Genomic DNA, 24,079 nt, shown 5'->3' on the forward strand with positions numbered 1-24,079 from the left:
CCCATATGAGTAAAATGTTTAATTTCCATGATGAATAACTGAAAATTGTTATGCCAGGACCATCATGTTTTATCATGGATCTACTTTCCAGACACAAGCAGCATTTTGCGTGCATGATTTTGTGAATCTGAAGTATGTCTTTTTATTCAGATACAGCTAATGAACCCATTTCCACTGTGTATCCATCTTGTTGAAATGCCCAGTTTTCTAAAATAGAAAAAACACAGTTTAAATTGCTTAGGGACTTTGAGATGCTGACAAATACAGATAAAACATACAAATCCCAACTGTGCTCAAAACACTTAAAACCCAGGATATGTTCTGACTCAAAGCTGAGCTTATGTTGAGCTTGGTGAACAGCAATTGCTCGAATGCATGTTACCAGTCCACTTAGACTTGGATTTAATGGGGTCAAATAGACATCACTATAGAGAATAATTTCTAAAAATATGTTTATTATTTGGACCCATGAAAATCTCTGTTGTGACCCACTGATGCGAGTGTTGAACATTGGAGATATTAATAGAATTAAAATACTCCAAAAAATGCTGTCACTCAGATGAATAATAACAGTACACACATTGTTTAATGCTGCCCTGGCTCTGACAGAAATATTGGTGTGACTTCAGCATGGAGAAGGCATACATAAACTAGCCACAATATATTTTCATTGGCACATACAGATATTGATGAGGTTTTTCACCGGCTCATTCCAAGAATGTGTTTTTTAAGAAGACTAATGTATTTTGCCATTTTCTACTTTATCAAAGCTGAGAGTTTTTTTTTATAAAGACCTGATTGCTTTTTGTTCACTTATTTTATGTTTTCCATTTTTTTTCCCTCCAGCTTCTTTGTGACTTAGTTTGTCATAGGAGCCTATACTATACAATTTACTGTATATGTGAAGTATGACACTTATTGGGCTCCACTGTGTTAGCCAAACACAAGAATACCAACTATTTCTACTAGTAACTGGAAAATTAAATCAAATTCAAGTCATTTTTTTTTTATTTTCTGCTTAATAGTTTTGTTAATAATGTAGTATTTCACTTTCCTTCCCATCCAGTGTAAAGCTCCTTTTACAGTACCCGATAGACTCATCTCTTTTTAACAAGGCTACCGATTAGGTAGGATTTAGTAGAAGAGCAAAGGTGTGTGGCCCGGTCTAGCGTTTACCTCCCTTATCTCTGCGAGTCAATCACAGGGTAGAGATAAGGTCTGCTGCACTGGCACCGACGATCGCTGCACACTGAGAGCTGCGGACTCCAGGAGAGAGAGGAGCACCGTGATCGGGGAACAGTGAGCTCGGGGGGAAGTGACAGACATGTGGCGGCAGGGCAGATTCAAGACATCCAGTCTGCATTCTAGTAAGTGCACGGCCCAGAACTGCAGGCAGTTATGAGAATTTATTTTTTATCCTTAACCAGAGCTTTCTGTTGGGGGGGGGGGCGGGTGCTTTCTCTTTTTCATGAGTATAAAAGTAATGTTTTGTAGTTTTAACACTTATTGAAGTGAGGCCAGTGGTTCAGATTAAAGATACTGTAAGATAGTGCACTAAGTAATTGAATTTTTTTTTTTTTTTTTTTAGGACAAGTGTCTTATTTTTGTACAATTCAAGTCATATTTTTTGTCTGCAGTGCACATACTTAAAGGCTGTCTTGGGTATGTACTTGAGGTGAGTTCAGAAATGCATAATTTGGATTTAGAGACCATATTTTAACCATTTATTCCTTGTGCATTTTTCTTAGGTAGCATAAATATATTATTTATGTTTAGCTGTGTGCATACTGGTGCAGTGTTTTTTTAACAGTTTAGAACTGACAGTGAAAAGAGAACTTACTACAACCATATAGGCTGTAGCGGAGTGGGTCCAGTTATGAAAGGGCCCACCTTTTCCTTTACGAAAGGGCCCAATCCTGAACATGCATTTTTGTTGTTTAGTTAAATATTTTGAATGAAATTTGTTTGTGTGTCTTGATTGCGGCAAAAAAATCAAGATGAATAAAGTTTTTTGGTTGCGACCGGCCCCTAGCTATGTTTCTCGCCTCGATATTTGTTTTGAATGATCACCGACACGAAAGAGTTACAGAAAACTTTATTCGCTGTCCAGCATCCTTGTGTAAGTGTACAAACAAAAGAATTACACCCTTTGTTCGAGTCCCAAAGTATAGCAATCATCGGCTGTTTTGTTTTATTTCCCCATTCACCGTCACTGCTGACAGAGCCGCGGTATTTAAAAATCGTCTCACGCAATAAGGTGTGCTGAAATAGCACACCTCATTGTAATCCGCATTTCTCTCCATTCGTAGATTTCCCCTTGGGTCTGTCTTGCATCTCCATACAGCCCATAATAGGATGTATAAGGGCCCACTACAGGTCCCAATGAGCCATTGGCTCCGCCCCTGCATATAGGGCAAGGACTTCTCATTTGCAGATCCATGTTACCTTCTGTACCACAAATAATAACAACAAGCTAACCTGAGATGTGGCAACTAAAAATAATTTGACTAATGGCATTATGTTTGAAATTATTGATGAATCCTGTCCTCAGACATCATGCTTGGCAAATCCCACTTCTAATTTGTAACTTGCAATAAAGACACGTTGTCTCCACCGAACCATGCATATCGGCTAAACAGTGACATTGTGAGGTTATTCAATCTGCTGTTGCTTCAGTCCTGGCTTGGCAGTAGTCAAAACCAGGAGTTTTAGTAGAAGCACTGAGGGCATTATATTTCTGTAATGTAATAGTTCTGCACATGCCTTGTTACAGTCATACCATCTCTGTAACATCTAGTAACTTTCCCCTACAGAGACAATCCTGTACATCAGCTAATATTTAGCCTGAACCATTAAATCTCTTGCATGTGACCTTCATTTCTATTTTATCATGCAATATTACACTTTGTGCTAAACCCATTAACATTTTACTTGTCAATCAACTGATTAAAAATGGGTTAAGACAGTTCATAGATAAACTGACAGCTAGATGTTAGAATAGTGGCATGCAGTTTTGCATATGAGATCTAGTGATTGATGGATTAACAGTGAATCCATATCAATGTTTTGCAAAAATGGTCAGTTTGAGCATAGCCTCCAACCACATTACTTAATGTGTCACTGAAATGTATCATTGAACAATGTGCCACCATAAAAATAAAAAATCTGAATAGCACTGATAATAACAAAGCTTCCTTGTGTAATTCACTGTACTTTTGCAGAATGCTGTATGGACTAGCTTTTCTGGAAGTATATCTTAATAATGCTGGCCTGAAATGGATCTTTTCCATGTGCACTGCTGGTCCAGAGAAACCAATTTCTCTGTAAAATGAAAAAAGCACCAAAATTAAATTCACGTTTTAAAGCTTTGTGTGGTTGTCAAGCTTCAGAAAGTTGACAGAATGCTGAGAAGCAGCTCACGTATATGTAACAGACATTTTAACATTTCAGCTGAAACAGTACTTGGAAGAATGCATTCTTCTTCTTAACAGGTGTGTATGCCCTGACATTTATTTAACAGCAGGTGTCACTATGCTCAAGGCATATGCACTCCCGCAGCATTAGATATATTCATGAGGAGGAACATCATTTGCATATGCTATCTAAACCAGATATGGACAAGCCTAGTCCTAGACTGCATGAAACACTTCTGTTTTTTCCTTCCACATATTAAATGTATGTGGACATATATCCACATACATTTAATAACATAACTGAATCAATGACAGCACAATTACTGCAAAACAGCAAATGCCTGTGGAGCTCAGTGTTCTAAAATTTAGACAGACCTTGGCTACCCGGGAACGGGACAAACTACCCCTGATCCAGACCAGTACCTCTCAAACCTATCATGCAGGCCTGAATTCATGGACAGTGAACTCTCAGTTAATTAGGTTTAGCTGAATGCTGATTGATTTGACTCTACATTTAATCTGCTGCATTTCTTTAATGAAAGTAATCATCTGTTTGAGGTGTGTTTATACTAATATACAACAAAAGTAAAGGTATTTGATTACACATGTTTGCATATATCTGAACAAAAGTGTTGCAGTTTCCTCAGTATAACTTGGCCCAAGTGAAGTATTACACGCTCAACAAAGCTGAATTCCTGTTTGTATGACTAATTTGTTGGAGGGGTTCACATAGATAGAAAACAGATAAAAAGGTAAATCTTCACTTGTATCCTTCTAACACAAACTCATTTCCAGCAGCCGATATCAGTAACAAAGGACAAACACCGGATACTTGTTCGAGCGATGTCAAATCCTGACAGGTGTCAGATTAACGGCTCAATCAAAACTGATCCATTGAGATCTTATCCGGAACAAACGCCAATGTACAAGATTATCTAGGCTTGGAAAACACAGATCTAATCTATACCCCACACATTTATAATTAATACAGATTAGTTCATTGAAGCAATGGCAGCAACAAGAAAGGGAAAGGCATAAACTCCAAATATTATAATCTCTGTTTATTATCGTAACAATTTGTATTGAATTGTTATTGTATGTGAAACTGTTAGTACTTCTTTATGGACCAAAAGCCAATTTAATAAATAAGATATAAATGAATATTTATCCCCTGCTGAAAATCTCCCAATTTTTCCATTTCTCATGTGCATTGCACTACACGTTTGCGCGATTCTCATAATGACAATAATTGTACTTTTTTTGTAAGAATTATAATAATTGTACAATGGTGAAAATGGTGGACACATTGGTAATAAATGAAATAATGCTTGTACTGCAACAAAATCATATTCCAGACTATGCAAAAGCAAATCAAAGTGCAACAAACATTAAGTAAAACTGATGCATATGGCTATTGACATTGTATGAAACACTTTCGGTGAATACTAAGTTAAACCGGTTTGATATGTTTTTTTGCCTCATAATGTCAGGACAGTATTATCAGATTACCAAAGGGCTTACATTATGAAGTAGAAATTGTCGCAGTGAAATTTTGGGACAGTAAAATCATTAAACATGTCTCTGTTTTTTAAAGGTAGTTAATATTAGTCAGACAGCAATATTCAGTTAGTGTACTCATCCCACAACATGTCATTTCAACTCATTAAAGAATTTCATATTATGTTGGATTTACACCAATCTGAGACCTTGAAACTTTCAAGTGGGATATTGTATGTAGCAAGGGGAAAATACCATGAGCAGATTTCCCCCAGATCAGTATTATTGTGGAAGCTTATGCAGACATTGGGACATTGACTTCCTTTACCACACTTAAAAAAATAAATAAATAAAATTTCCTCTGCAAGTGCAAAGCTGCAGCTAAAACCAAGACATCCCCTTTTCTGTAAAGTGATACTAGTGTTATAAATAATGGAGAGCTCCATAGACTTTAAGATAAGTTTGCCCAGCAAGTCTCCTTTTTCACCAGGCTTTCTCTTCTGGTCACGTGACTCGTGAAGTTGTAGTAATTTTTCATGAGCTCACAGTGGCTGCCATAGCTTGGGGAGGAGAGTACCAGGGAACAGTGGCTGCAGGCACCTGCCTCTTGCACCAGGGCAATACCCAGTGTCCCATGCGCGCCCATTTGCTCCTCACTGGTGGCAGGTCACCGTGGCGTCACAGGTCAGATTAATTGTGTTTCACCCGGAATCACGTAAATTGGTTACAGTTACAGGGCAGTGAATGAATAAAAGATGCCCTCAAAAAAGAAAAAAACGCAAAGAACGGAGGAAACCGAAGAGGCGGATGACGAAGTCGACGAGCAGCAACCGAAGCCAAAGCGCAAGAGCAAATCGGCTGCTCACACAGAATCTGCTGACAAGAGGAAGAAGTCCACGGAGGACTCTGAGCCGGAAAGCCCCAGACCCAAAGAGAAAAGGAGCAAGAAAAAGGGGGAAACCAATGGCAAATTGAAGGAGGAGAAAAAGAAGAAAAAGAAGAAGTTGGAGGAAGAGGAGGAGGAGGAGGAGGAGGAGGAGGAGGATGAGGACAATGAGTCAGAGAGTCGTAACGAGCGAAACAACAATGACTCGAAGAACAAGCACAGGAAAAAGAAAGACCAGAATCTTGACGATGAAGAGGAAGTGACTGAGCCCCCCAAAAAAGACAAGAAGAAGAAGAAATCAGCTGCTGAGGACAACCAAGAGGACATCATGGGCTCCAAAGATAAGAAGTCCAAGGAGGGTGACAAGAAGCCCAAGAAGGAGTCCGATAAGGAGGAAGAGGTACCTGAAGGGCAGGAGGAGGATGCTGATACCAAAAAGAAAAAGGCCAAGAAGGCTAAGAAGAGCTCAGGGGACAGTGATGAAGATAACAAGAAGGCAAAAGGCAAGAAGTCCAAAGTGAAGCAAATCGACTATGTTGAGATCTATGAGAACGAGCTGAGGAACTACCAGCCGGAGTCAGTTGAAGCGTATGAGGAGGAGTACCACAAGAAGAAAGGTAACGTTAAAGTAGCCTCCCGTTGCTTCGAGCTCCCCTTGGCAGCGGGCCTCACTTCATGTGTTTGGAATGGGTAGCAAACCCTAACCTCTGTGTTTATGCAGTGTAGCAGTTGTAGCAGAAATCTCGACAATGGTATACCCTGTCATATTTGATGAGGTTCGAGTTCTTGCTTCTGTTTGTCTGTTGGTATGCCAGTGTTACTTTGCTTTGGGTGCACTAAATCCAATTTCTGGTGCTTCCCTATGAAAATCCTGCAGCTCTGTCATGGTTTTGGAAGGAAACCCACTAACTGCACATGTGACCACAAAGTATGTGGGAGGGAGATTGGATGGTGTGAGGCTTACATCAGACATAAGTGTTAATCTCTTTTTTATCTTAAATAATATGAAGGTGCCAGGAAAGCAAATAGTAACCGTTACAATCTAAAATCACCCACAGGTAATAGATGAACATTATGCCTATGAATAGAATTCAGCTACCTTCAATATACCTAAACATTTAGACAACCATTCTTTCACCAAATTAACCAGGTCTTTAATTAGTAAGCATATCTTATTGAAGATATGCTTGCTGATGATTCATTTCTCAAAATATTATAGAAGAAGCTATACTATAAATGCAAAATTTCTTAACCTTTATAATTTTGGTTTGTGAGAGACAGAACAGAGTTTGACTTAATTACTTAGATGCGGCACTCCAGTGATATCTGATAACCAGTGTTGTCAGGATCACATCCACAGCAACACACTAAACAAGGTGTCTGCTAACTGCTAAAGTGTCATTCACGGAAGCTCTGAACTCTTCTCAGTGACACTTGACCTCTCCAGTTTTATTCTTTTTTTATGCTTTCATGTGCTGGACCATGGACACGCTTGGGTTTTCAGGTCATATGTTCATATGACGTAGCTTTTTGCATTTAAGGGAATTTCTTTGCGAGTCATTGACTGAATGATTGTTTGCCATTTAGTGCAATCACAGTGCACATGTCTCAAAGGGTATTCAGAAATAGGCTCCTCCCTTCATTCTTCTGTACTACAGTATATATGATTTTGAAGTAACATGTTTTCACATGGAAAAAGACCTTTGTGTTGAAGTTGAGCTGTGTCTGGAAAATAGCCTAATTTCATTGACAAACCAACAACTGCCATACTGCCATAAGCCATACTGAGACATTTTTGGGCAAAATGAAGCTTGTTTCATGCTTATTGTGGATTATCATGGCAATTTCCATTTTTGCAGAAGATAATGCTTGTTGTAAGCAAGTTTCAGAATTATAAATCAAAATTATGCAAAGAAGGAAGTGAGACAGGTGGGTTTATCATAACAGATTGTGTCTGGTATTCTGCTGAGCAGAGGAGTCGCCAGCTTGACACATATCAAAATGCCTTTAATCCTGGCCACCCCTGGTACTGTTTCAGTACATCAATTACTATTGAAAAATGAATGGTGCTAAATTATGCAATTATATTAAAATCCTGACCATATGTTTATATATAGACAAACCCACTTTTCACTGATTATTAAGAAATACTTTTGAATATGGAACTATTACTTATATGTTAATATTTGTTATTATTACTCCATATATTTCTATATGATATAGAAAAAAATCTACAGTGTCTGTTATACAACTAGCTAAAATGGAAATCTTGCTATCTGATTAGTACTGTCCATATATTTAGTATTTGAGAGATTATTTGTTGTACTAATTTTAAAGTCATATTCAATTATTAGTTACTGTATGTGTGTATTATCTGCTTTCTATATAATTTTCTGTGTGTAAACCGGCACTTAAAATTAAATGTAAGCATTATTTCATTCCCAAAATGGCTACAGTATCACAAGCTTTTATCCCACCCTCTGTCATGATTGCAGCAAACTCTGCTTCAGAACATTGCCCTTCACATGTTTCATCCAAGATCTTATGCTGAGGTGATACCAGCAGTTGTAAAAGCAGTAATATTTTTCATTTAATCCCTATTCTTACATTAAGCGTTATAGAGCATTATGGATGCCTAATGATGCATTATGAAGGCAGTATGAATGCATTAGTTAAGATACATAATGCTTTTTGATCATACGCTTCAAAGAAAACATTCCATTACAGCTCATTTTCTTCAGTGAACTGAAATGTTTGTAGACAATTCGGTCTACTGGTCTTCAGCTTCCATTTCTATTCTTACATTCCATCCATAAAAACCTGTGAGTGTGTGACTCGATGTGTGGCATTAAAAGGAAGTTTAACACATTAATCACTGAGTATACACTGCACAGTGTTCTCCAGCTTTAGAACTCCAAGAGTGGGCCCCTGTGGATACGGCCTGCCTCTCTCCCGCTCAACAAGTTATGACCCAACATTTTCCAAAACATTACACTTAAGAACAGGTATGCAAAATCTGAGCTGAGGTAAGATCACTCGTGCTGCATGAGCGTCTGTTTCATGCAAGTGTTTGGTGTATAAAGCAGCCTGCAGTACCACACACATAAATCACTTACAATTTCAGTTTATCAAGTTGAAAATGTTATCTTAAAATCGGAAGGACCCATAGGTGCAGCCTTTAAGTATAGCACAAAACATTGCAGATTCAGAGAATACTCATGAAAATATTTGATCTCATTGAAATCAGCTCAGATGAATGAGTGAATAGTTGATATATTCAATATTGATTAATAATGAATTCACTGTCCCAAAATGTGTCAGGCCTCATTATATGCATTAGGTTGTGAGACTTGAAAGTCTAACCTACTAAAGATAAAAGAATAAAGGTGAAAATAAATTATATCAAGTACAAATTGTGTCAAAATATGCTGCATGTAGCTGAAAATATACAACATTTGCAATATGTAATTTAATGCATATACTGTAGAATATATTGTAAATTGATATACATTCTAAGATATATTCTTCCCTATATGCCTAAAATTGCATAACTGAAAGCTGCAATTATTGATATATTTTCAAATATATGCCATATATTTTGAAATGTACTTAAAAATATATATCTTGTGTTGACATTATTTTTCATTACTTTACATTACTTTGTATTACTTTTCCATGGGGTTTTACCCAAACGTTTCTCATGCCAGACTGCACTTCAGTAGCTATCCTTTCTCTTTCATTTCCTTGATGGATTGTCATTCCATCGCTCTCTCCTCCTCCCTCTTTCACTCTCTGCTCTGCCCTTCTTGCTCTCTTTCCTCTCATTGTCAACTCCCTCTCTCTCACACACACACACACTTACTCCCAGCTGTCCACTTCTCATGGTGCTTTGCTGGCATGATTTGACAGTGTTGCCAAAATTGTCTGCATTCATTAAATAAAAGGAATGTGCGGGTTGGCGTGCGGTCGTCCGCAGAGGAACGGCGCGAGAACGCGCTGCAGCTAAAAGGGGGCTGTGGGTATGGAGCACAGGGTACGCGGTGATCACAAGCGTCCAGGTGCCCGGACGTTTCGTTCCCTATGCTCCGCGCTCACTACGCAGCTCCGCCCGTAGCAGCAGCCTGCCCTCTCACGGCTCCTCCCCGCGTGGCCGTCCCCACCTCTGAATGCCGAAAATCTCTCTCTCTCTCACTCTCTTTCTCATTCTCTCTCTCTCTCTCTCTCTCTCTCTCTTCCTCTCGCTCACCTCATACACCCCAACAGTGTATGAGGTGGTCACCATCACTGGAGATGTCAGAGGGGCGGGTACAGACGCCAATGTGTTTATCTCTCTCTTTGGAGACTATGGCATCACTCCCAAGGTGCACCTAGCCAGCAAGTGAGTCCCCTTCCCAGGTTACATTCCGCATATAAAGAACTGTGATTTTTTTAAACTCCATTACTTAAAATGTGCTTTAGTAATGACATAATTAAAATAAGTTTTGGAGCAGTACAGAAGTCCTTTAATTCATACTAATACAGAGCAATTCCCGGGTTTCATTCCTGAAAGAGGAAAGGGTAGGGCTGTTTAATAGAATACTGTAAATGTGGAGAAGTGCTTTTCTCCAAATGAACGTGAAATCCAGTCATAAAGCTTCAGACAAAAATGTATAATGTGTGTAATATTTATGTTCATTATTATTATTATTATTATTGTTGTTGTTGTTGTTATGTGATAGCTATAATGTTCATTTTTTATTATTTTTCCAATAATTCCTCTTTTTGTTGTTGGGGAAGTATATAATTTAAAATAATTTTGAATTTGAGAATTACATAGCGGGCAAGTGTGCATGCATGCTGTACTTTTAAAATGTTTAATGCAATGTAGCTCATGACAATCACTGTTATTGCATAGTTTAACATCATCCTTTGAATTTCCTCCCAACCCTACAGCACAGACAAGAGGTATTTTATGATATTCCACTCAAAGTAGAGGTGAAATGGAAATGGGTCAAGGATTACCTCCGCGATCTTGTGTCTTGCTGTTTCAGAGGGTTGCTATGTAACAGCGTACATGATATTCTAGAACATTTTACCATGGATCTTTTAAATCACATGCATATTCTGTTTCAGTTTAGATTTTTATTAGTAGAAATAAACACCACCTTACACTATTTTCTGTTGTTTTGTGAGTGAAGCTTCTGATATAGCCCTAAACAAAAGAAAGACTTGTAGTGGTTAGACATTTTCTCTAACAAAGGATCCAGTCCAATCACTTAAAGTGAACACAATGCCAATAAGGGCTTGTCTTAATAAATAAAATCCCTAAGGAGTAGGCTTGAAAAAGGCCCATAGAGTTGGAACAAGGCTAATGCTAGTTTCAAAATATGTATCTCTTAAAATGGGAAAAAGTTAATGGTCGTGATGACAAAAAACACATCTGTGTTACATGGCTTACTGACCTAGCTAGCCCCAATCCAATAAACAAATGAGCCAAGCTGTATGATTGGCTGGGAAAACTTGTAATGTAATATTGTTTGAATTAACCATTAATTACAAAAGGATAACACTTTGGTATATATAGCATATTTTTACTTAAAAAGGAAAGCATATATATCATAACAGACAATGGACTGTCCAGTACTGATGATAAATCACAGAACATACAATACAGTAGACAGTAGACCCCAGATCTTAATGAATCCAATGGTAACATGGTAAAATGATGGAATAGGCATGTACACACAGCAACATGATGGATGAAGCTATTGACTGGGGTCGTATGGAAATGCATGGCATCGTGGATATTTTTTACCAACTGGATAAAAAAGACTACAATGGCATGCTGTTTCCTGACAGGTCTTAACATCTGAGGATTTAAAGATTTAAATGAGTCTGTCATGCATGGCATTCCATACCTGCTTTCCTGCTGCCAGTGACATAAGCAAATGGATGGAATGGCATGTGTACCCCCAGGTGTACCGAATGCAGTTCCAATGAAATGGTGTGAAAATACATAAAATTTTATTCCAGTTTATGATCTATGTGCAGTACAGGTTGCCACAACTAATGTCTAGTTCTACTGTAATTTATGTAAACATAAATGAAGTTATGTCAATAGAAGTGTGGCATATTATGTAATCACGTCTACTTATAAATGCTTTATGAAATGGTAATGCTTGTTGTTATGAGGGCGTTATGTATACCTATGTATGAAGGTATTACATTGACCAGACATACATTTGCATACATTGTGGTCAAAGTACAGTAATATAGAAAACTTTAAAATGTACCTGGGCAAGGTTTAATTATTTTGAAATAAATGCTAGCCATGAGTTATTAAAAGTTTTGTTAACACCCTGAAAACATGCATACACTATAAATAGAGGATGATGCCCCTACAAATCTCATTGAATTTAATAGATTTCTTGAAAGTATTATTCATTGTAAACAGGATAAAATTTCATGTATTTTCACCCAGTTGTATGCCTCTGAGTGATTGATTTTGTTTTTGGAGATATCGAGAGCAATTTAAGGTATGTTGGAAAAGAAGATACTTACAGTTGACAAAACGGCTCATTTCTGATTGTACAACAGGAAGTAAAATGTTTCTTAGCTACTGAGGTAGAATGTGATTGTCATGGATATGACAATCATGAGTTTTGCCTGAGTCAGTCATAGTTACTGCCTCTGTTTTTGAAATGACCGATTACCACCTCAGCTCTCCTTAATTATTCTGGTAAGTCAGGGCTGTGTGTTTTGTTTTGTTCAATCACTACCTCGATTGAAAGTACTGCAACATTTTGGAATTTAAATGGAATTTAACACACTTCTGTGTCTAAATTGCATTATTTCCAAAGTTTGCTTGTGAGATTATCACGTTTCATATCAATATTTTTTGTATCTGTGTTGTCCGTTGTGTGTATTCATAGCCATGGGTATCTGCATATTTATATATCTGTATATTTACTTTTTATTGTGAGGTATGCACTGGAGACATCAATGTGAATTCAGTTCTCTAGGAAAAAATGTTTGTCTAATCTGAGTTTGAATTAAAATGGTCCATGACAAGCAAGTGAGTATATCAAGTATATCAAACCCAATGAGCCCAATGAAACATGCTTAGCTTGACATCAAGCATTGTAATGGCCCTAAAAGGGCTGATTTGTGAAACATGTGCGCAAGCAATGACTTATTTCCATTCAGCCCTAAGCAGGGGACTGGTCAATATGTGTGTCAATGAGAGTGGCAGGTTCATCTACCATGGTTGAGGCAGCATATCTTATTCAGAGCCTGTGCATGGCTTCCCTACAAGAAAAGCAGCAGAGTGCCACTCCCTGTCTCACATGTAGCACAGGTTATATAGAGTGACCAATGCCTGGAGAAAAGGTGGTGTAGGATTCCACTGAGGGTGAGAACCCCCCCTTGCATTTCCTGTATGCCCTAAATCCTCATTATCACTTTGCCTCTACTGACCTCAATTTCCATTACAGAAACAGAACGGCTTTTGAGAAAAACAAAACCGACGTATTCAGAATCAAAACAAACAACGTCGGACCCATACAAAAGATAAGGTACGGCACCCAAATAGTTTTTCCTGCCTAGAGACAGTGAACCTCTGACAAATATACATGGCAGTGTTGTTCACTCTGGCGTGAGGTGAACGGTGGTCCCTGTCTCCCCAGGATCGAGCATGATAACACAGGTCTTAACCCCGGCTGGTTCCTGGACCGGGTGGTGGTCACCGACATGAGCAGGCCCCACCTGCGCTTCTATTTCGCCTGCAATAACTGGCTCAGCAAGGAGGAAGGCGATGGACTGTTTGTGCGAGACTTGCTGGGAAGCCTCAACCCTATGGATGTGCCCAAATGTAGGTCCCCTTCTCAGCATGGGTCATGCCAAGCAGAACATATTCGGTGCATCACAGTCTGTTCCAAAACCGATTAAGTATTCAAAAAGTATGTTGTTGTACAAATGAAATATATATTTAGAGTATTTAACAACAATGAATATATTCCCCCCTCCAAAAAAACATAAATGCCAACATCACTATCTTGCACCCCTATCCCCCACTCCTTTTACCCTGAAATAATATGGAAGATTAACGTGGATTAGCAAGTGAGTCTACAACATGAGGTTTCATGAAACAGTTTAGACTAGACCTGGAATTTACAAATCCCTTGTAAAATGGAAAACTTTGTGGCCTTGAGACATGGTAAGCTCATTTTGCATGAAAGTGACAATAGCAACATGAAAATAGAACGTGTTGTGTCTCACAGAGCTAAAGTTTGCCTTCAGCATGTTGATAGCCTTATAGTCATGTTAGTTGACATCTGCTGTGGATTGATTGAACTACACTACTGCAACTAATCAATTTGTGATCATGAGAATAGCTGGTGATGTTTAATGCAAATGCAATAAGTGTAATGAAAATATGTCCTTTACGAACATGAAATTGCTTCTCTATCATTTGATAATTCATTTCACAGTCTCTGATACTTGGGCGATGGGGCATTCAGTTTAGCTGCTACAGCACATTATCCTTAATATTGAGTATCAAATGTATGCAAATGTCACCATTTTCCTATTCTTACACATTATCAGGAGATCAGCAGTCACTTACATTACTAATATACCAATGTGCAAGTGCTAGAAAATAATGAAATATTTACTTAAATTTGATACTCAGAGTTGAGAACAAAGGGCTTTCAGACCCCCTAATTTTCAAGACAAAGGCAAAAGACATCCTCCACAGGGGGAGTGACACAATTAAGAATTAGACTAGTGTGCACGGTATTGTTTAAGATGAATGTTGCACTTAATTTTTCCTTTCATTAAAACAGTAGGCCCTCATAGTGAATTATGAGATGTTCTGATGGCATTACAATTAAACCGAATACTGATCAAGTGTCTGCTCCCTTAAACATTTAGGTTAATGTTCCTTGAAGAGAACAAACAACTGGCAATGAATGGGGATAGCCTACATATTGAGTGTAATTCCAAACCACCCGCTTTGATGGTGTTATTTAATGCAGAACAGGCCTTACATAACATGGCAATTTAACATGGAAAACTGTCTCTGAGGAACTGGATTATTTGAGCTGTCATGTGAACGAGAGGATGTGGTTTACATTTATTAGTTATGCGTTGGGCCCGCACCCCCATCTCCAACATACCTGTATACAGGTAAAGGGCATTAGAGACATGTGGTGCCAACACAATGAATTAATTGATTTAGAATTGATTTGCAAGCTCAGCTGAATTTTGTCATGACCTCACAGAGGAGAGCTGTTTCATCCAGCATTTACTATTTGAATTGTAGACAACAAATACATTGTGAGCGTGTTCACTGCGGACGTGAAGGGAAGTGGAACAGATGCTGATGTCTTCCTTAATATTTTCGGAGAGAATGGAGACACAGGTAAGCGTCATAAATTTCAGTGGACAACAATATCTATGCAAAATTTTCTTTCCATAAAAAAAAATCATACTAGACTGCTTCCCACAAACTGTGAAGGCATAAAAAACAAGAGTTTTGATGAAATATGAAACCTTCCTTTATCTGTCATTTTATGCACCAGAATGTGTTGTGTATTGGTAACCCATTGATGTACTTTTTATTACCTTGTAGGAGAGAGGAAGCTCGACAACGATAAGAACAACTTTGAGCGGGGGACAGAGGACAAGTTCACCATCGAGGCCCCGAACCTGGGAAGGATCAGGAAGATCACCATCGGCCACAACAACAAGGGCTCCTCTGCTGGGTGGTTTCTGGAGAAGGTACCGGTTATGGAGCGTTCAGGCCAATATCTGGCCAAAGATTTGTGGTTTTGGTCTTGTGCACAGTCTTCAGTACTTGTTTTTTCAGTTTCAGCCTTGGTCATCAACAGCATTTTTATGGATCCTGGTGTTCAGATTCAGTGTTATATGTACTGATTTATGTGGTACATCAAGATGAATAATTTAGAATGTTGTGGTATTCCCAGTAATGTTATTGCTCTCAAATGATTTTGGGTTTGATCTGAGTGTTGGACTCAGTAGCTCTTCTTCTTTGCCCAGGCATCAGACACAGAGTCTCAAATCCACTAATGCAATCCATTCTGGGCATAAATCCCCATGACGCATTGCTAATAGTAACTGAAAATCTGTGTACATATCATCATAATATACTTATTTTACAATTAGTAACCAGATGAAGTAAGCTACACTGCATGGCTATCAAACCCTAGACTTCATTCTGGGCAGGATAAAAATTAATTGGCTTATATGAAATATGGGCAAAATGTTTCCTTACACTGAACAGGAGTCAATATGTTGTCATTTGGAAAACATACACAACTAAATGCTGACTGTTGAAATCAAAGCAAAAACCTGTCCAGTTTAACATGATTTTAGGCATGCTGTAATTGTTGGGAGAAAGCAGTAACACATCTGTGTAATAAATGCATTTAGTAATACAGTCTTGCATTGAGGTGTTCAACTACATCTAAATGCTATCAATCCTATGTGATCACATTGCGGTCACACTCTTGAAACCTGAGTTCTAGAAGATTCTAGGTATGCAAGATACTCCCTCTGCTTCCTGTTTAGAATTGGCTCCGCCTCTTGAGGGAGTCACCAATGCATTGATGAGATGTAGTCATCCAGCTATAACAGTAATTCAATGCCACCTGTAAGGGAACACCAGGCTTCATTACAAGATTGCTTTTCCTTTAGCTGACCCATGTACAGAGAAACCAAAGATTTGCGTTTGGACTGCACATATCAACATACCAAGCAGTTCTAAAAAAGATATGCTTAAATGAGACTTTTTTGACAAACTGTATTCACTGACACAATTTTTATTTTTCATGGAATATGTATGAAAATTTTTTCTCAGTAAAGTGTCCTCTCAGCTAGTAGTCTGAGCTATTAAATGTGTAGCCACCTTCTGTCCACATAACTGGTAACTGATCGTGGACCCGATGTAAACTTCCCAACTGCATACAGAAGTGGTGCACTCCTGAGGTTGTGCCTTTACTTTTCCAGTTTGGATTTAAATGCATATGTACATATAAATGAATATCTCCATCTATACTGATTAATTTTTAATGAATTAATCTCGACAGTGAAACTACAGGGTAATTTCACAGATCAGGAATTCTAAAAGTGTGTAGGAAGTTTAAAATTAGTCCTAGACACCTGCTACTTTTGGCCAGTGAAATCCCTTCATTTTCAAAAAAAATGTAACATTTCCAAACACCGGTGTATGTTTTTTCCTTCTCACAACTGAACCCAAAGCTTGCTCTCCAACACAGCTTGTGTCTGCTTCCCAGGTGGTGATTGATGACATGGGGAACAAGTCCGTGTACGAGTTCCCAGTGAGCCGCTGGTTTGCCATAGACGAGGACGACGGGAAGATCCAACGGGACATACTGGTGGGTGGCAGTCAGCCAACAGGTAAGATGTGGGGACCTGCTGTTAACACAGACGCAATGAGAGTGACATTTGTGCTATATGTTCTATGAGACATCAATCAATAACATGACTTACCAGCACAGTTAGCATATGTAGTGTTATAGATATTTGACAGCTTTCATGTACATATCCATTAGTTGTGTAATTACTGTGAAAAAAGAGGTTGATGGGTTATGGTGACTGTCTGAAGTCCTTATTCTCTGAGAGGATTTACTAAATGGGGTGGCATTAAAAGTATTATTCTGTCTCAAGTTAATTTCTTCAAGAGAAAACCGTCAAATGAATATAGCAATGATCTCACACTCTTTCCTAATATTAAAAATCATTTTCCAATTACATTGAAAGTACATAAAATAAGAACTGGAAATGTAATTATATTGATTAGATTAGTCAAGCCATATTAAATTGATTAGATCAGTCAAGCCATATTAAGTACAACGTAAAATACTGAGGATAAAGACAAATAATAAATCTAGACTATTTACAAAATACTCAGTGGAACTAACGCAGTTGCCTCACAAATAAAACTAATAATAATATTAGTTAATGGATAAAACTTCATTAAAATGTATGTGTGTATGTATGTGTGTATATACATATATATATATATATATATATATATATATATATATACATACACTGTATACATATATATATATCAGAAACATGATAACAAGTAGCACAAAGGCTTAGAAGAGGTCATTTAAGTAAGTCTTAGCCGCACGATTTTGTTTTAATTACACTCTTAGCTCCACCTGCATTAATTAAGCATGAATGAATGTATACCTGTTCTCACTGTAAACGCGTGAGTCGAATCCCAGCCGCTGCCTCTGAGTGAATCTGACTGCGGCACGTGTAACCCAATCCCGCAGGCATAGTGTACAATGTCCAGGTGGTGACAGGGAACGTCAGGGGCGCTGGCACCAACTCCAAGATTCACATGATCATGCACGGCTCCAAGGGCCTGAAGAACAGCGGCAAGGTGTTCCTGGAGAGGGGCAAGTTCGAGCGGGGGCTTACCGATATCTTCAAAGTGGAGATCGCTGCTCTGCTCAGCCCCCTCAGCCGCGTCACCATCGGCCACGACAACGGTGGGGTCAACCCCGGGTGGTACTGCGACAAGGTACACCCCAAACCTACCCCCCTTTTCTCCTCACCCCCCCCCCCCCACCCCCCCGCCCCCGTTCTTTTTTCAGTTCCTGATTGCCATTGATGATTCCATAGGTCTTGCCAAGTGTCCCACATGGCAATGAACATTAAAAATCACAACGCATTATTGCTCCACCAGTTATTTCAACTGACGGAGCAATGACAATGTAACCGACTCAATACATTGAATGTAGGACACATTATTGTAGGAAGAGTGTAAATGACAATTTAAAGAAAATAAAATGCTGCTGCAATGCTCATCTGCAGTCCTTTCCCAGTGTCACCCATGGCAATCAGATCAACACTTATGTTAAAGATTTATTATTGTGTTTACAATATTCCACTGATGTTACTGTATTTCTAATCCTGGCTTAGTTAGAATGGTTAGAAAGATGTAGGGGAAACGATGAGGCAGGTTCATGAGAGTGCCACGGCTGTATTAGGATAGTGCTGAGAGAGGGCAGAAGCGGTGTGAAGGATGAATTTGCGGCGGTGCTGAAGAGGCAGCGTTTCCTTTGTTCTGCTGTGTTTCAGTTGGTGGTGTACTGCCCCTTCACGGGGATTGAGCAGACCTTCCTGTGCGGCAAGTGGCTGGACGAGGACGAGGGGGACGGCCTGATAGAGAGGGAGCTCTATGAGATGGTGTCACTGCGGCAGAAGAGGCAGAAGAGTGGGTACTCTCTCTTCCCATATCCAGCCATTTAATCATTTTGGTTTATCGGCATGGTCATCTAGACTTGGCTGTTATCACTGTGAATACTGTTTAAATACAAATGTCTTGTTTTCTTACAACTGGGGGAAAGGCAAAGCCATAACTATTGTATTTAGGAAATAAGACGTAGGCATTACAGGGAGGATGAGCTACAATAATAAACTAATAAGCATTGTTCACACTAATGGCCAGCAAAATTACACTTATCAACTGTAATCTGACTACCAGTCTCTTACATGTTCCAAATTGTTGTTTATGATTCCTTCTGTAGTGAATCACACTTTCTGAGAATTTATACACTGTCATTGGGGTATTAGCAGTTCTTGGAATCTTCCTAATCCTCTGACACCTGAACATATCCAGCCCCTGCCAACAAAATGTACTGACAAACTCCTGCCAAATAGAAGAAAGGGACTAGTGCCAGGTGTCCTATGTTTTCAGATATGAGCACACAGTGATAGATAAGACTGTTTCCCTTTGCCCCCTCCAGAGCACCCCTGGTCTCTCTGGATCTGGACCTCCGATGTGAAGGGAGCAGGGACCGACGCCCCAGTTTCCATGCAGATTTATGGGGAGAAGGGGAAGTCGGACGAAATGAGGCTGGACAATAATTCGGACAACTTTGAACAGGCTCAGCTAGACAAGTTCATGGTGGGTGTAACGTGTGGGCGTTCTGTCTATGATGTCAAGCACGACCTGGTCAGGTTGTGGATGCAACAAAGTCCTGTGAGCCTTTTTTTGACAGTGTGTTTGTTGTGGATAAACACAGATCGAACTGCCTGACCTGGGGAGGCTGCTGAAAGTGCGTATTTGGCATGATAAGAGGAACCCCTTTGCAGGCTGGCACTTAGACAAGGTGACGCAAAATTCCTACAAGTTTTTAAGCCTTTGAGTAATGTGAAAGCTAAGACAGAAAATTTTTGTACCATTTAAATTAGCAACATAGTATTTGTTGCTGATATAATAGAGTAGTATAATATGGGGCCTTTTAAATTTTAAAAATATCTTCAAAGTTGGTAGATGTTTTTGATAGATACTGAAGTGAAGTGTCACATCCCTATACAGCTAACTTTGATGAAGACATTGACGAAGGAGAAGTTCTCGTTCCCTTGTCAGCGCTGGTTGGATATCAATGAGGATGACAATGAGGTTGTCAGAGAACTTCCTGCCACAGGGGAGCATGTTCCAGCGCCTCTTTCACGTAGGACCACTAACATTTATCTTTTTAGTTTCTCCTCGGCACCTGATAGGTAGGATGTGGGCTCCTCAGAGGCAAAATCTGCATAAACAGTACCAGTCAAAAATTTGTACAGACCTGATTAAGATAACAGGAACACATTTGGATGCATGTTTCCCATTATATTTTTTCTTAGATCAAAATGTTTTTTGTAAAGGAATTCATACATAGGCATCAATTTCACTTTTTATATGTGTCTAAGAAAGAAATTCAAGCATTTAAGCATACGTCCACATCAAAATGTCTTTGAATGCATGTTTCCCATTTTCTTAATCAGGTGTGTCCAAACTTTTGACTGGTACTGTATGTCATTGCAGAAAACCTCTGTCATCAAACCAAAAGCCACTTCTTTCTGTGGCAAAAGAGTGGGCTCATCAAGGTTATTTGGTGTAAGGTGCTATAAGGAAAATTATTTTATGTCAAGAGGTTTATGATCCAAGAGGGTTATGATCCAAGAGATTTATGAAAAGATCTCCACAGTATTTCTAATGTCAGAGCAGAAAAACGAAGGACAGAAGATGCTTTTCACACGAGGAAAGCATGCAAAGTATGAAAAGCCTACTTTTTTACCAGCATACATTTATAACATTGTGACCTTTTCAGTCACTGTTGCAAAGCATTAGGTTCAGTCTGTGTTCTCAGGCTACTGTATTGGCACAGGATGTGCCTCCAGGTTGACTCTCATCTGCACCTCACTGAAGAACATGATGTGTATCTAGAGGGGATCCTATCTTGTTTCTCAGTGTTGAAGTACCGGGTTTCCGTCTACACGGGGAAGTTCAACGGCAGCGGCACAGACGCCACGGTCTTCATCTGCCTCATCGGGGATCAAGGAGACACCGGCGACCGCATCCTGATGAACTGCAAGAACAACGTCAACAAGTTCGAGAAGGGGAACGTGAGTCGGGCCGTCCTACGCAAGGACGTTGCAAACTAGGAGCTGAATATCAAAAACAAACTGTTCTTCAAGCAATGTTTGTTTGAGCAACAGACAGATACAGCACTACAGATAGTGAGGTGGTCCTGTTTGACCTTCAGTTTCCTTAGCAAAATGAATGGTGTCTTCACACAAGATTAATGTGTGCCACAACTGACATGGTAAGTTTAGTCAAATCAATGTACATTGACCACTAATCATACAAACAGAATCCTCGTGAGCCTATTTGTAACGTGAAGCCAGTGCATTATATTTTCATACAAAGTATACAGATATTATGCAAGTATGCAGGTATTTCTGGATATATGTGGGTATTCACATCAGTGACCTTTATATTGTTATTACTGGAGTGTCAAAGCGATGTAATTGTAAGTTTAAGTTTTTAAGTATCTAGTTATTAGCATCTTTTACATCAAGCCATCCACTCCCAGCACCAGGGGTTGCAACATGTCTTGCAGATTCTTCATGTAAGATTCTAAACATCCCTGAGCCTATCAGAAGAGCACAAAACACATGGGGCACCAATGACATTTTAAAACATTCCAGTGTCTATTTCTCAATTTGTTTGTCCTTTGTGGTCACTTAATTCCTTTTGTTTTAAATCAAGTCAAAATGAAATTTTCCATTTTTTGTTCCTAAACACCACCATAAATGAGAAGGCCAACAATATAATGTTCCTTGAAAAATACACTATTGAACAAGTGTAGCTGTAAAGGAAAACTTAAAAAAATAAAGAACAGAAAAGCTGTAAAAGGAAAAACAATGGAAATCTGCCAGGAATTTTGAGCTGTTGGTTAGCCAGATTAAATCTAATTTAACTTTATACTCCTGTTTCATTGTCTAGCATAACCTTACCAATATCTGATTTTCCTTCAATCCGCTGATCTGTAGAGAAACCATGACTTTCACCTCTGTTGTCTGTATGCACCTCACAGATTGATGAGTTCATGGTTGAGGCGGTCTCGCTGGGGAAGATCCAAAGAGTTCGGATAGGGCATGACGGCCAAGGTGGGGGCTCTGGCTGGTTCCTGGAAAAGGTGGTAGTGAGGGAGGAGGGGAAGCCAGAGACCGAAGCTATAGAGTTTCCCTGCAACAGGCAAGCTGACCACACAACCTCATATTCACTCACTATTCAGATACATCCCAATCTCCCCATTTAAAAGTGTGAATCCCAGCAATGGAAATTGAAATAGCCAATTGTGTGAACATTTGATATTGCTTAAGAGTAAGGGCAGATCTTTCACTGTGTTAGACTGGCTAATGTCATTCTGTCAGCATGTTGTACTGTAAACAGCTATCCAGCTGGACATCCACCAGTCAGTCCTGTAATCCGCTTCTTCACTTGCCATTGCAGGTGGCTTGATAGGAATGAGGATGACGGTCAGATCGTTCGGGAATTAGTGCCATCTCTTGATGGACAGCGGCTTCATAGTGAGTACACAGCGAGTGATAACTAGATGAACATTGACTTAAAGTCAAACCACAGTCAAGATGTAGAAAATCAAAATTCAGCCACTTGCTAAAAAGCTATACGGCAGTATTAGGTTTTGTACGGGATTATTCACTATCCAAATGTTTTTAGTGTTTCTGTCTATGCAGTATTGTTTTGTTGTCTATATTTAGTTATGATATCTTGTGAGAAGACTTGCATGTCCCATATGTGGTACTGACTTTGCCTGTTGCTGCTTGCAGCCATCAGCTACCACATCTCAGTGAAGACAGGCGACGTCAGTGGAGCCAGCTCTGACTCGAAGGTTTTCGTCAAACTGTATGGAGAAAAGGGGGACACCAGCAAGATGATGCTGATGGTCTCCGACAATAACCTGCGCAACTACTTCGAGACTGGACGTGTCGATATCTTCACCATCGAAACCTCGGATATTGGACAAGTACGGCGTTTTCCATTTTAATTTGATTGAACTTGACTCCAACACTTGGTAATGTAAGATTTATTTTTATTATGAATATTAGAAATGAGGACATTTCTTTTGTAGAGGGGGAAGAATGTAATATTTATTTTTTTCTTTTGTTGTAAAAATATCTATTGGATTAAAGATTGCACATCGTGTTAGTTCTGCGTATGGCGCGCCTTTGTATTGGAAGTAGTTGAAAACGTGCTAGCTTGTAAGAGAGATGTCTACTTGTAGGTCCCCCAGTTCTTCTTTGAGTAAAAGAGTTGCACACGTTCCGAAGTCCGCTGCATCCTCACTCTACCAACGTTCTCTCACAAAAGGGATTTTTAAGAGCGCCCGTCATTCCCCACTCTCAATAAGATCATTTGCGATCACTGAGAACATGTTTACCACAAAACTTGCGTTTTTAATCTTGTCCGTCTTGTCCCGACAGATCAATCGTCTCCTGATTGGTCACACCAATGAGGGCTTGCGGGCCGGGTGGTTCCTCGACAGCGTGCAGATAATGGTCCCTGTACACGGGAAGCACTATATGTTCCCCAGCCACCGCTGGCTTTGCAAGGACGAGGCGGACGGGAAGGTGGAGGTGGAGATCTACCCCAGCGAGATTCTGGACATCGAAAAGTGTACGAGGACACGTGTTCACGTCTCTGTAATAAAAACTGCCCCGCTAAAAAGCACCAAGGCTACTTCTATGATATTCAAACCCAGGGAAAGGTACCAAACATTTACAAATCAGCCAAGTAAGGGCTGTTGATTTAGTGGGTTTGCTTTTTTGCCTTCTATTTTGGCAATAATCTAAGATGTTCATTGGCTATTTTTGACCAGACACCCTAATCAACTAGTAAACTTAATTAAACGGGTTAAATATTGCATCCCCACGAGCTTGTTTCATTCTA

At 39.3% G+C, this 24,079-nt stretch overlaps 1 protein-coding gene across 1 annotated transcript in view; it reads left to right on the forward strand.

Moving 5' to 3' along the window:
- Positions 1 to 5,665: 5,665 nt before the first annotated feature.
- LOC118776484 (lipoxygenase homology domain-containing protein 1-like) overlaps positions 5,666 to 24,079 on the forward strand; it is a 43,736-nt gene continuing 25,322 nt past the window's right edge. Inside the window, exons 1-18 of the mRNA XM_036526843.1 lie at positions 5,666 to 5,876; positions 6,051 to 6,413; positions 10,060 to 10,174; positions 13,269 to 13,349; positions 13,461 to 13,645; positions 15,098 to 15,196; positions 15,407 to 15,555; positions 17,091 to 17,214; positions 18,105 to 18,355; positions 18,916 to 19,051; positions 19,584 to 19,744; positions 19,863 to 19,949; positions 20,159 to 20,294; positions 21,074 to 21,228; positions 22,203 to 22,363; positions 22,622 to 22,698; positions 22,960 to 23,156; positions 23,614 to 23,806. Coding sequence (XP_036382736.1) covers positions 5,666 to 5,876; positions 6,051 to 6,413; positions 10,060 to 10,174; positions 13,269 to 13,349; positions 13,461 to 13,645; positions 15,098 to 15,196; positions 15,407 to 15,555; positions 17,091 to 17,214; positions 18,105 to 18,355; positions 18,916 to 19,051; positions 19,584 to 19,744; positions 19,863 to 19,949; positions 20,159 to 20,294; positions 21,074 to 21,228; positions 22,203 to 22,363; positions 22,622 to 22,698; positions 22,960 to 23,156; positions 23,614 to 23,806 — 2,881 coding nt within the window. The remainder of the gene's footprint in view (positions 5,877 to 6,050; positions 6,414 to 10,059; positions 10,175 to 13,268; positions 13,350 to 13,460; positions 13,646 to 15,097; positions 15,197 to 15,406; positions 15,556 to 17,090; positions 17,215 to 18,104; positions 18,356 to 18,915; positions 19,052 to 19,583; positions 19,745 to 19,862; positions 19,950 to 20,158; positions 20,295 to 21,073; positions 21,229 to 22,202; positions 22,364 to 22,621; positions 22,699 to 22,959; positions 23,157 to 23,613; positions 23,807 to 24,079) is intronic.

The sequence above is a fragment of the Megalops cyprinoides genome, chromosome 4 (assembly GCF_013368585.1).
Source record: "Megalops cyprinoides isolate fMegCyp1 chromosome 4, fMegCyp1.pri, whole genome shotgun sequence".
Lineage (NCBI taxonomy): Eukaryota > Metazoa > Chordata > Actinopteri > Elopiformes > Megalopidae > Megalops > Megalops cyprinoides.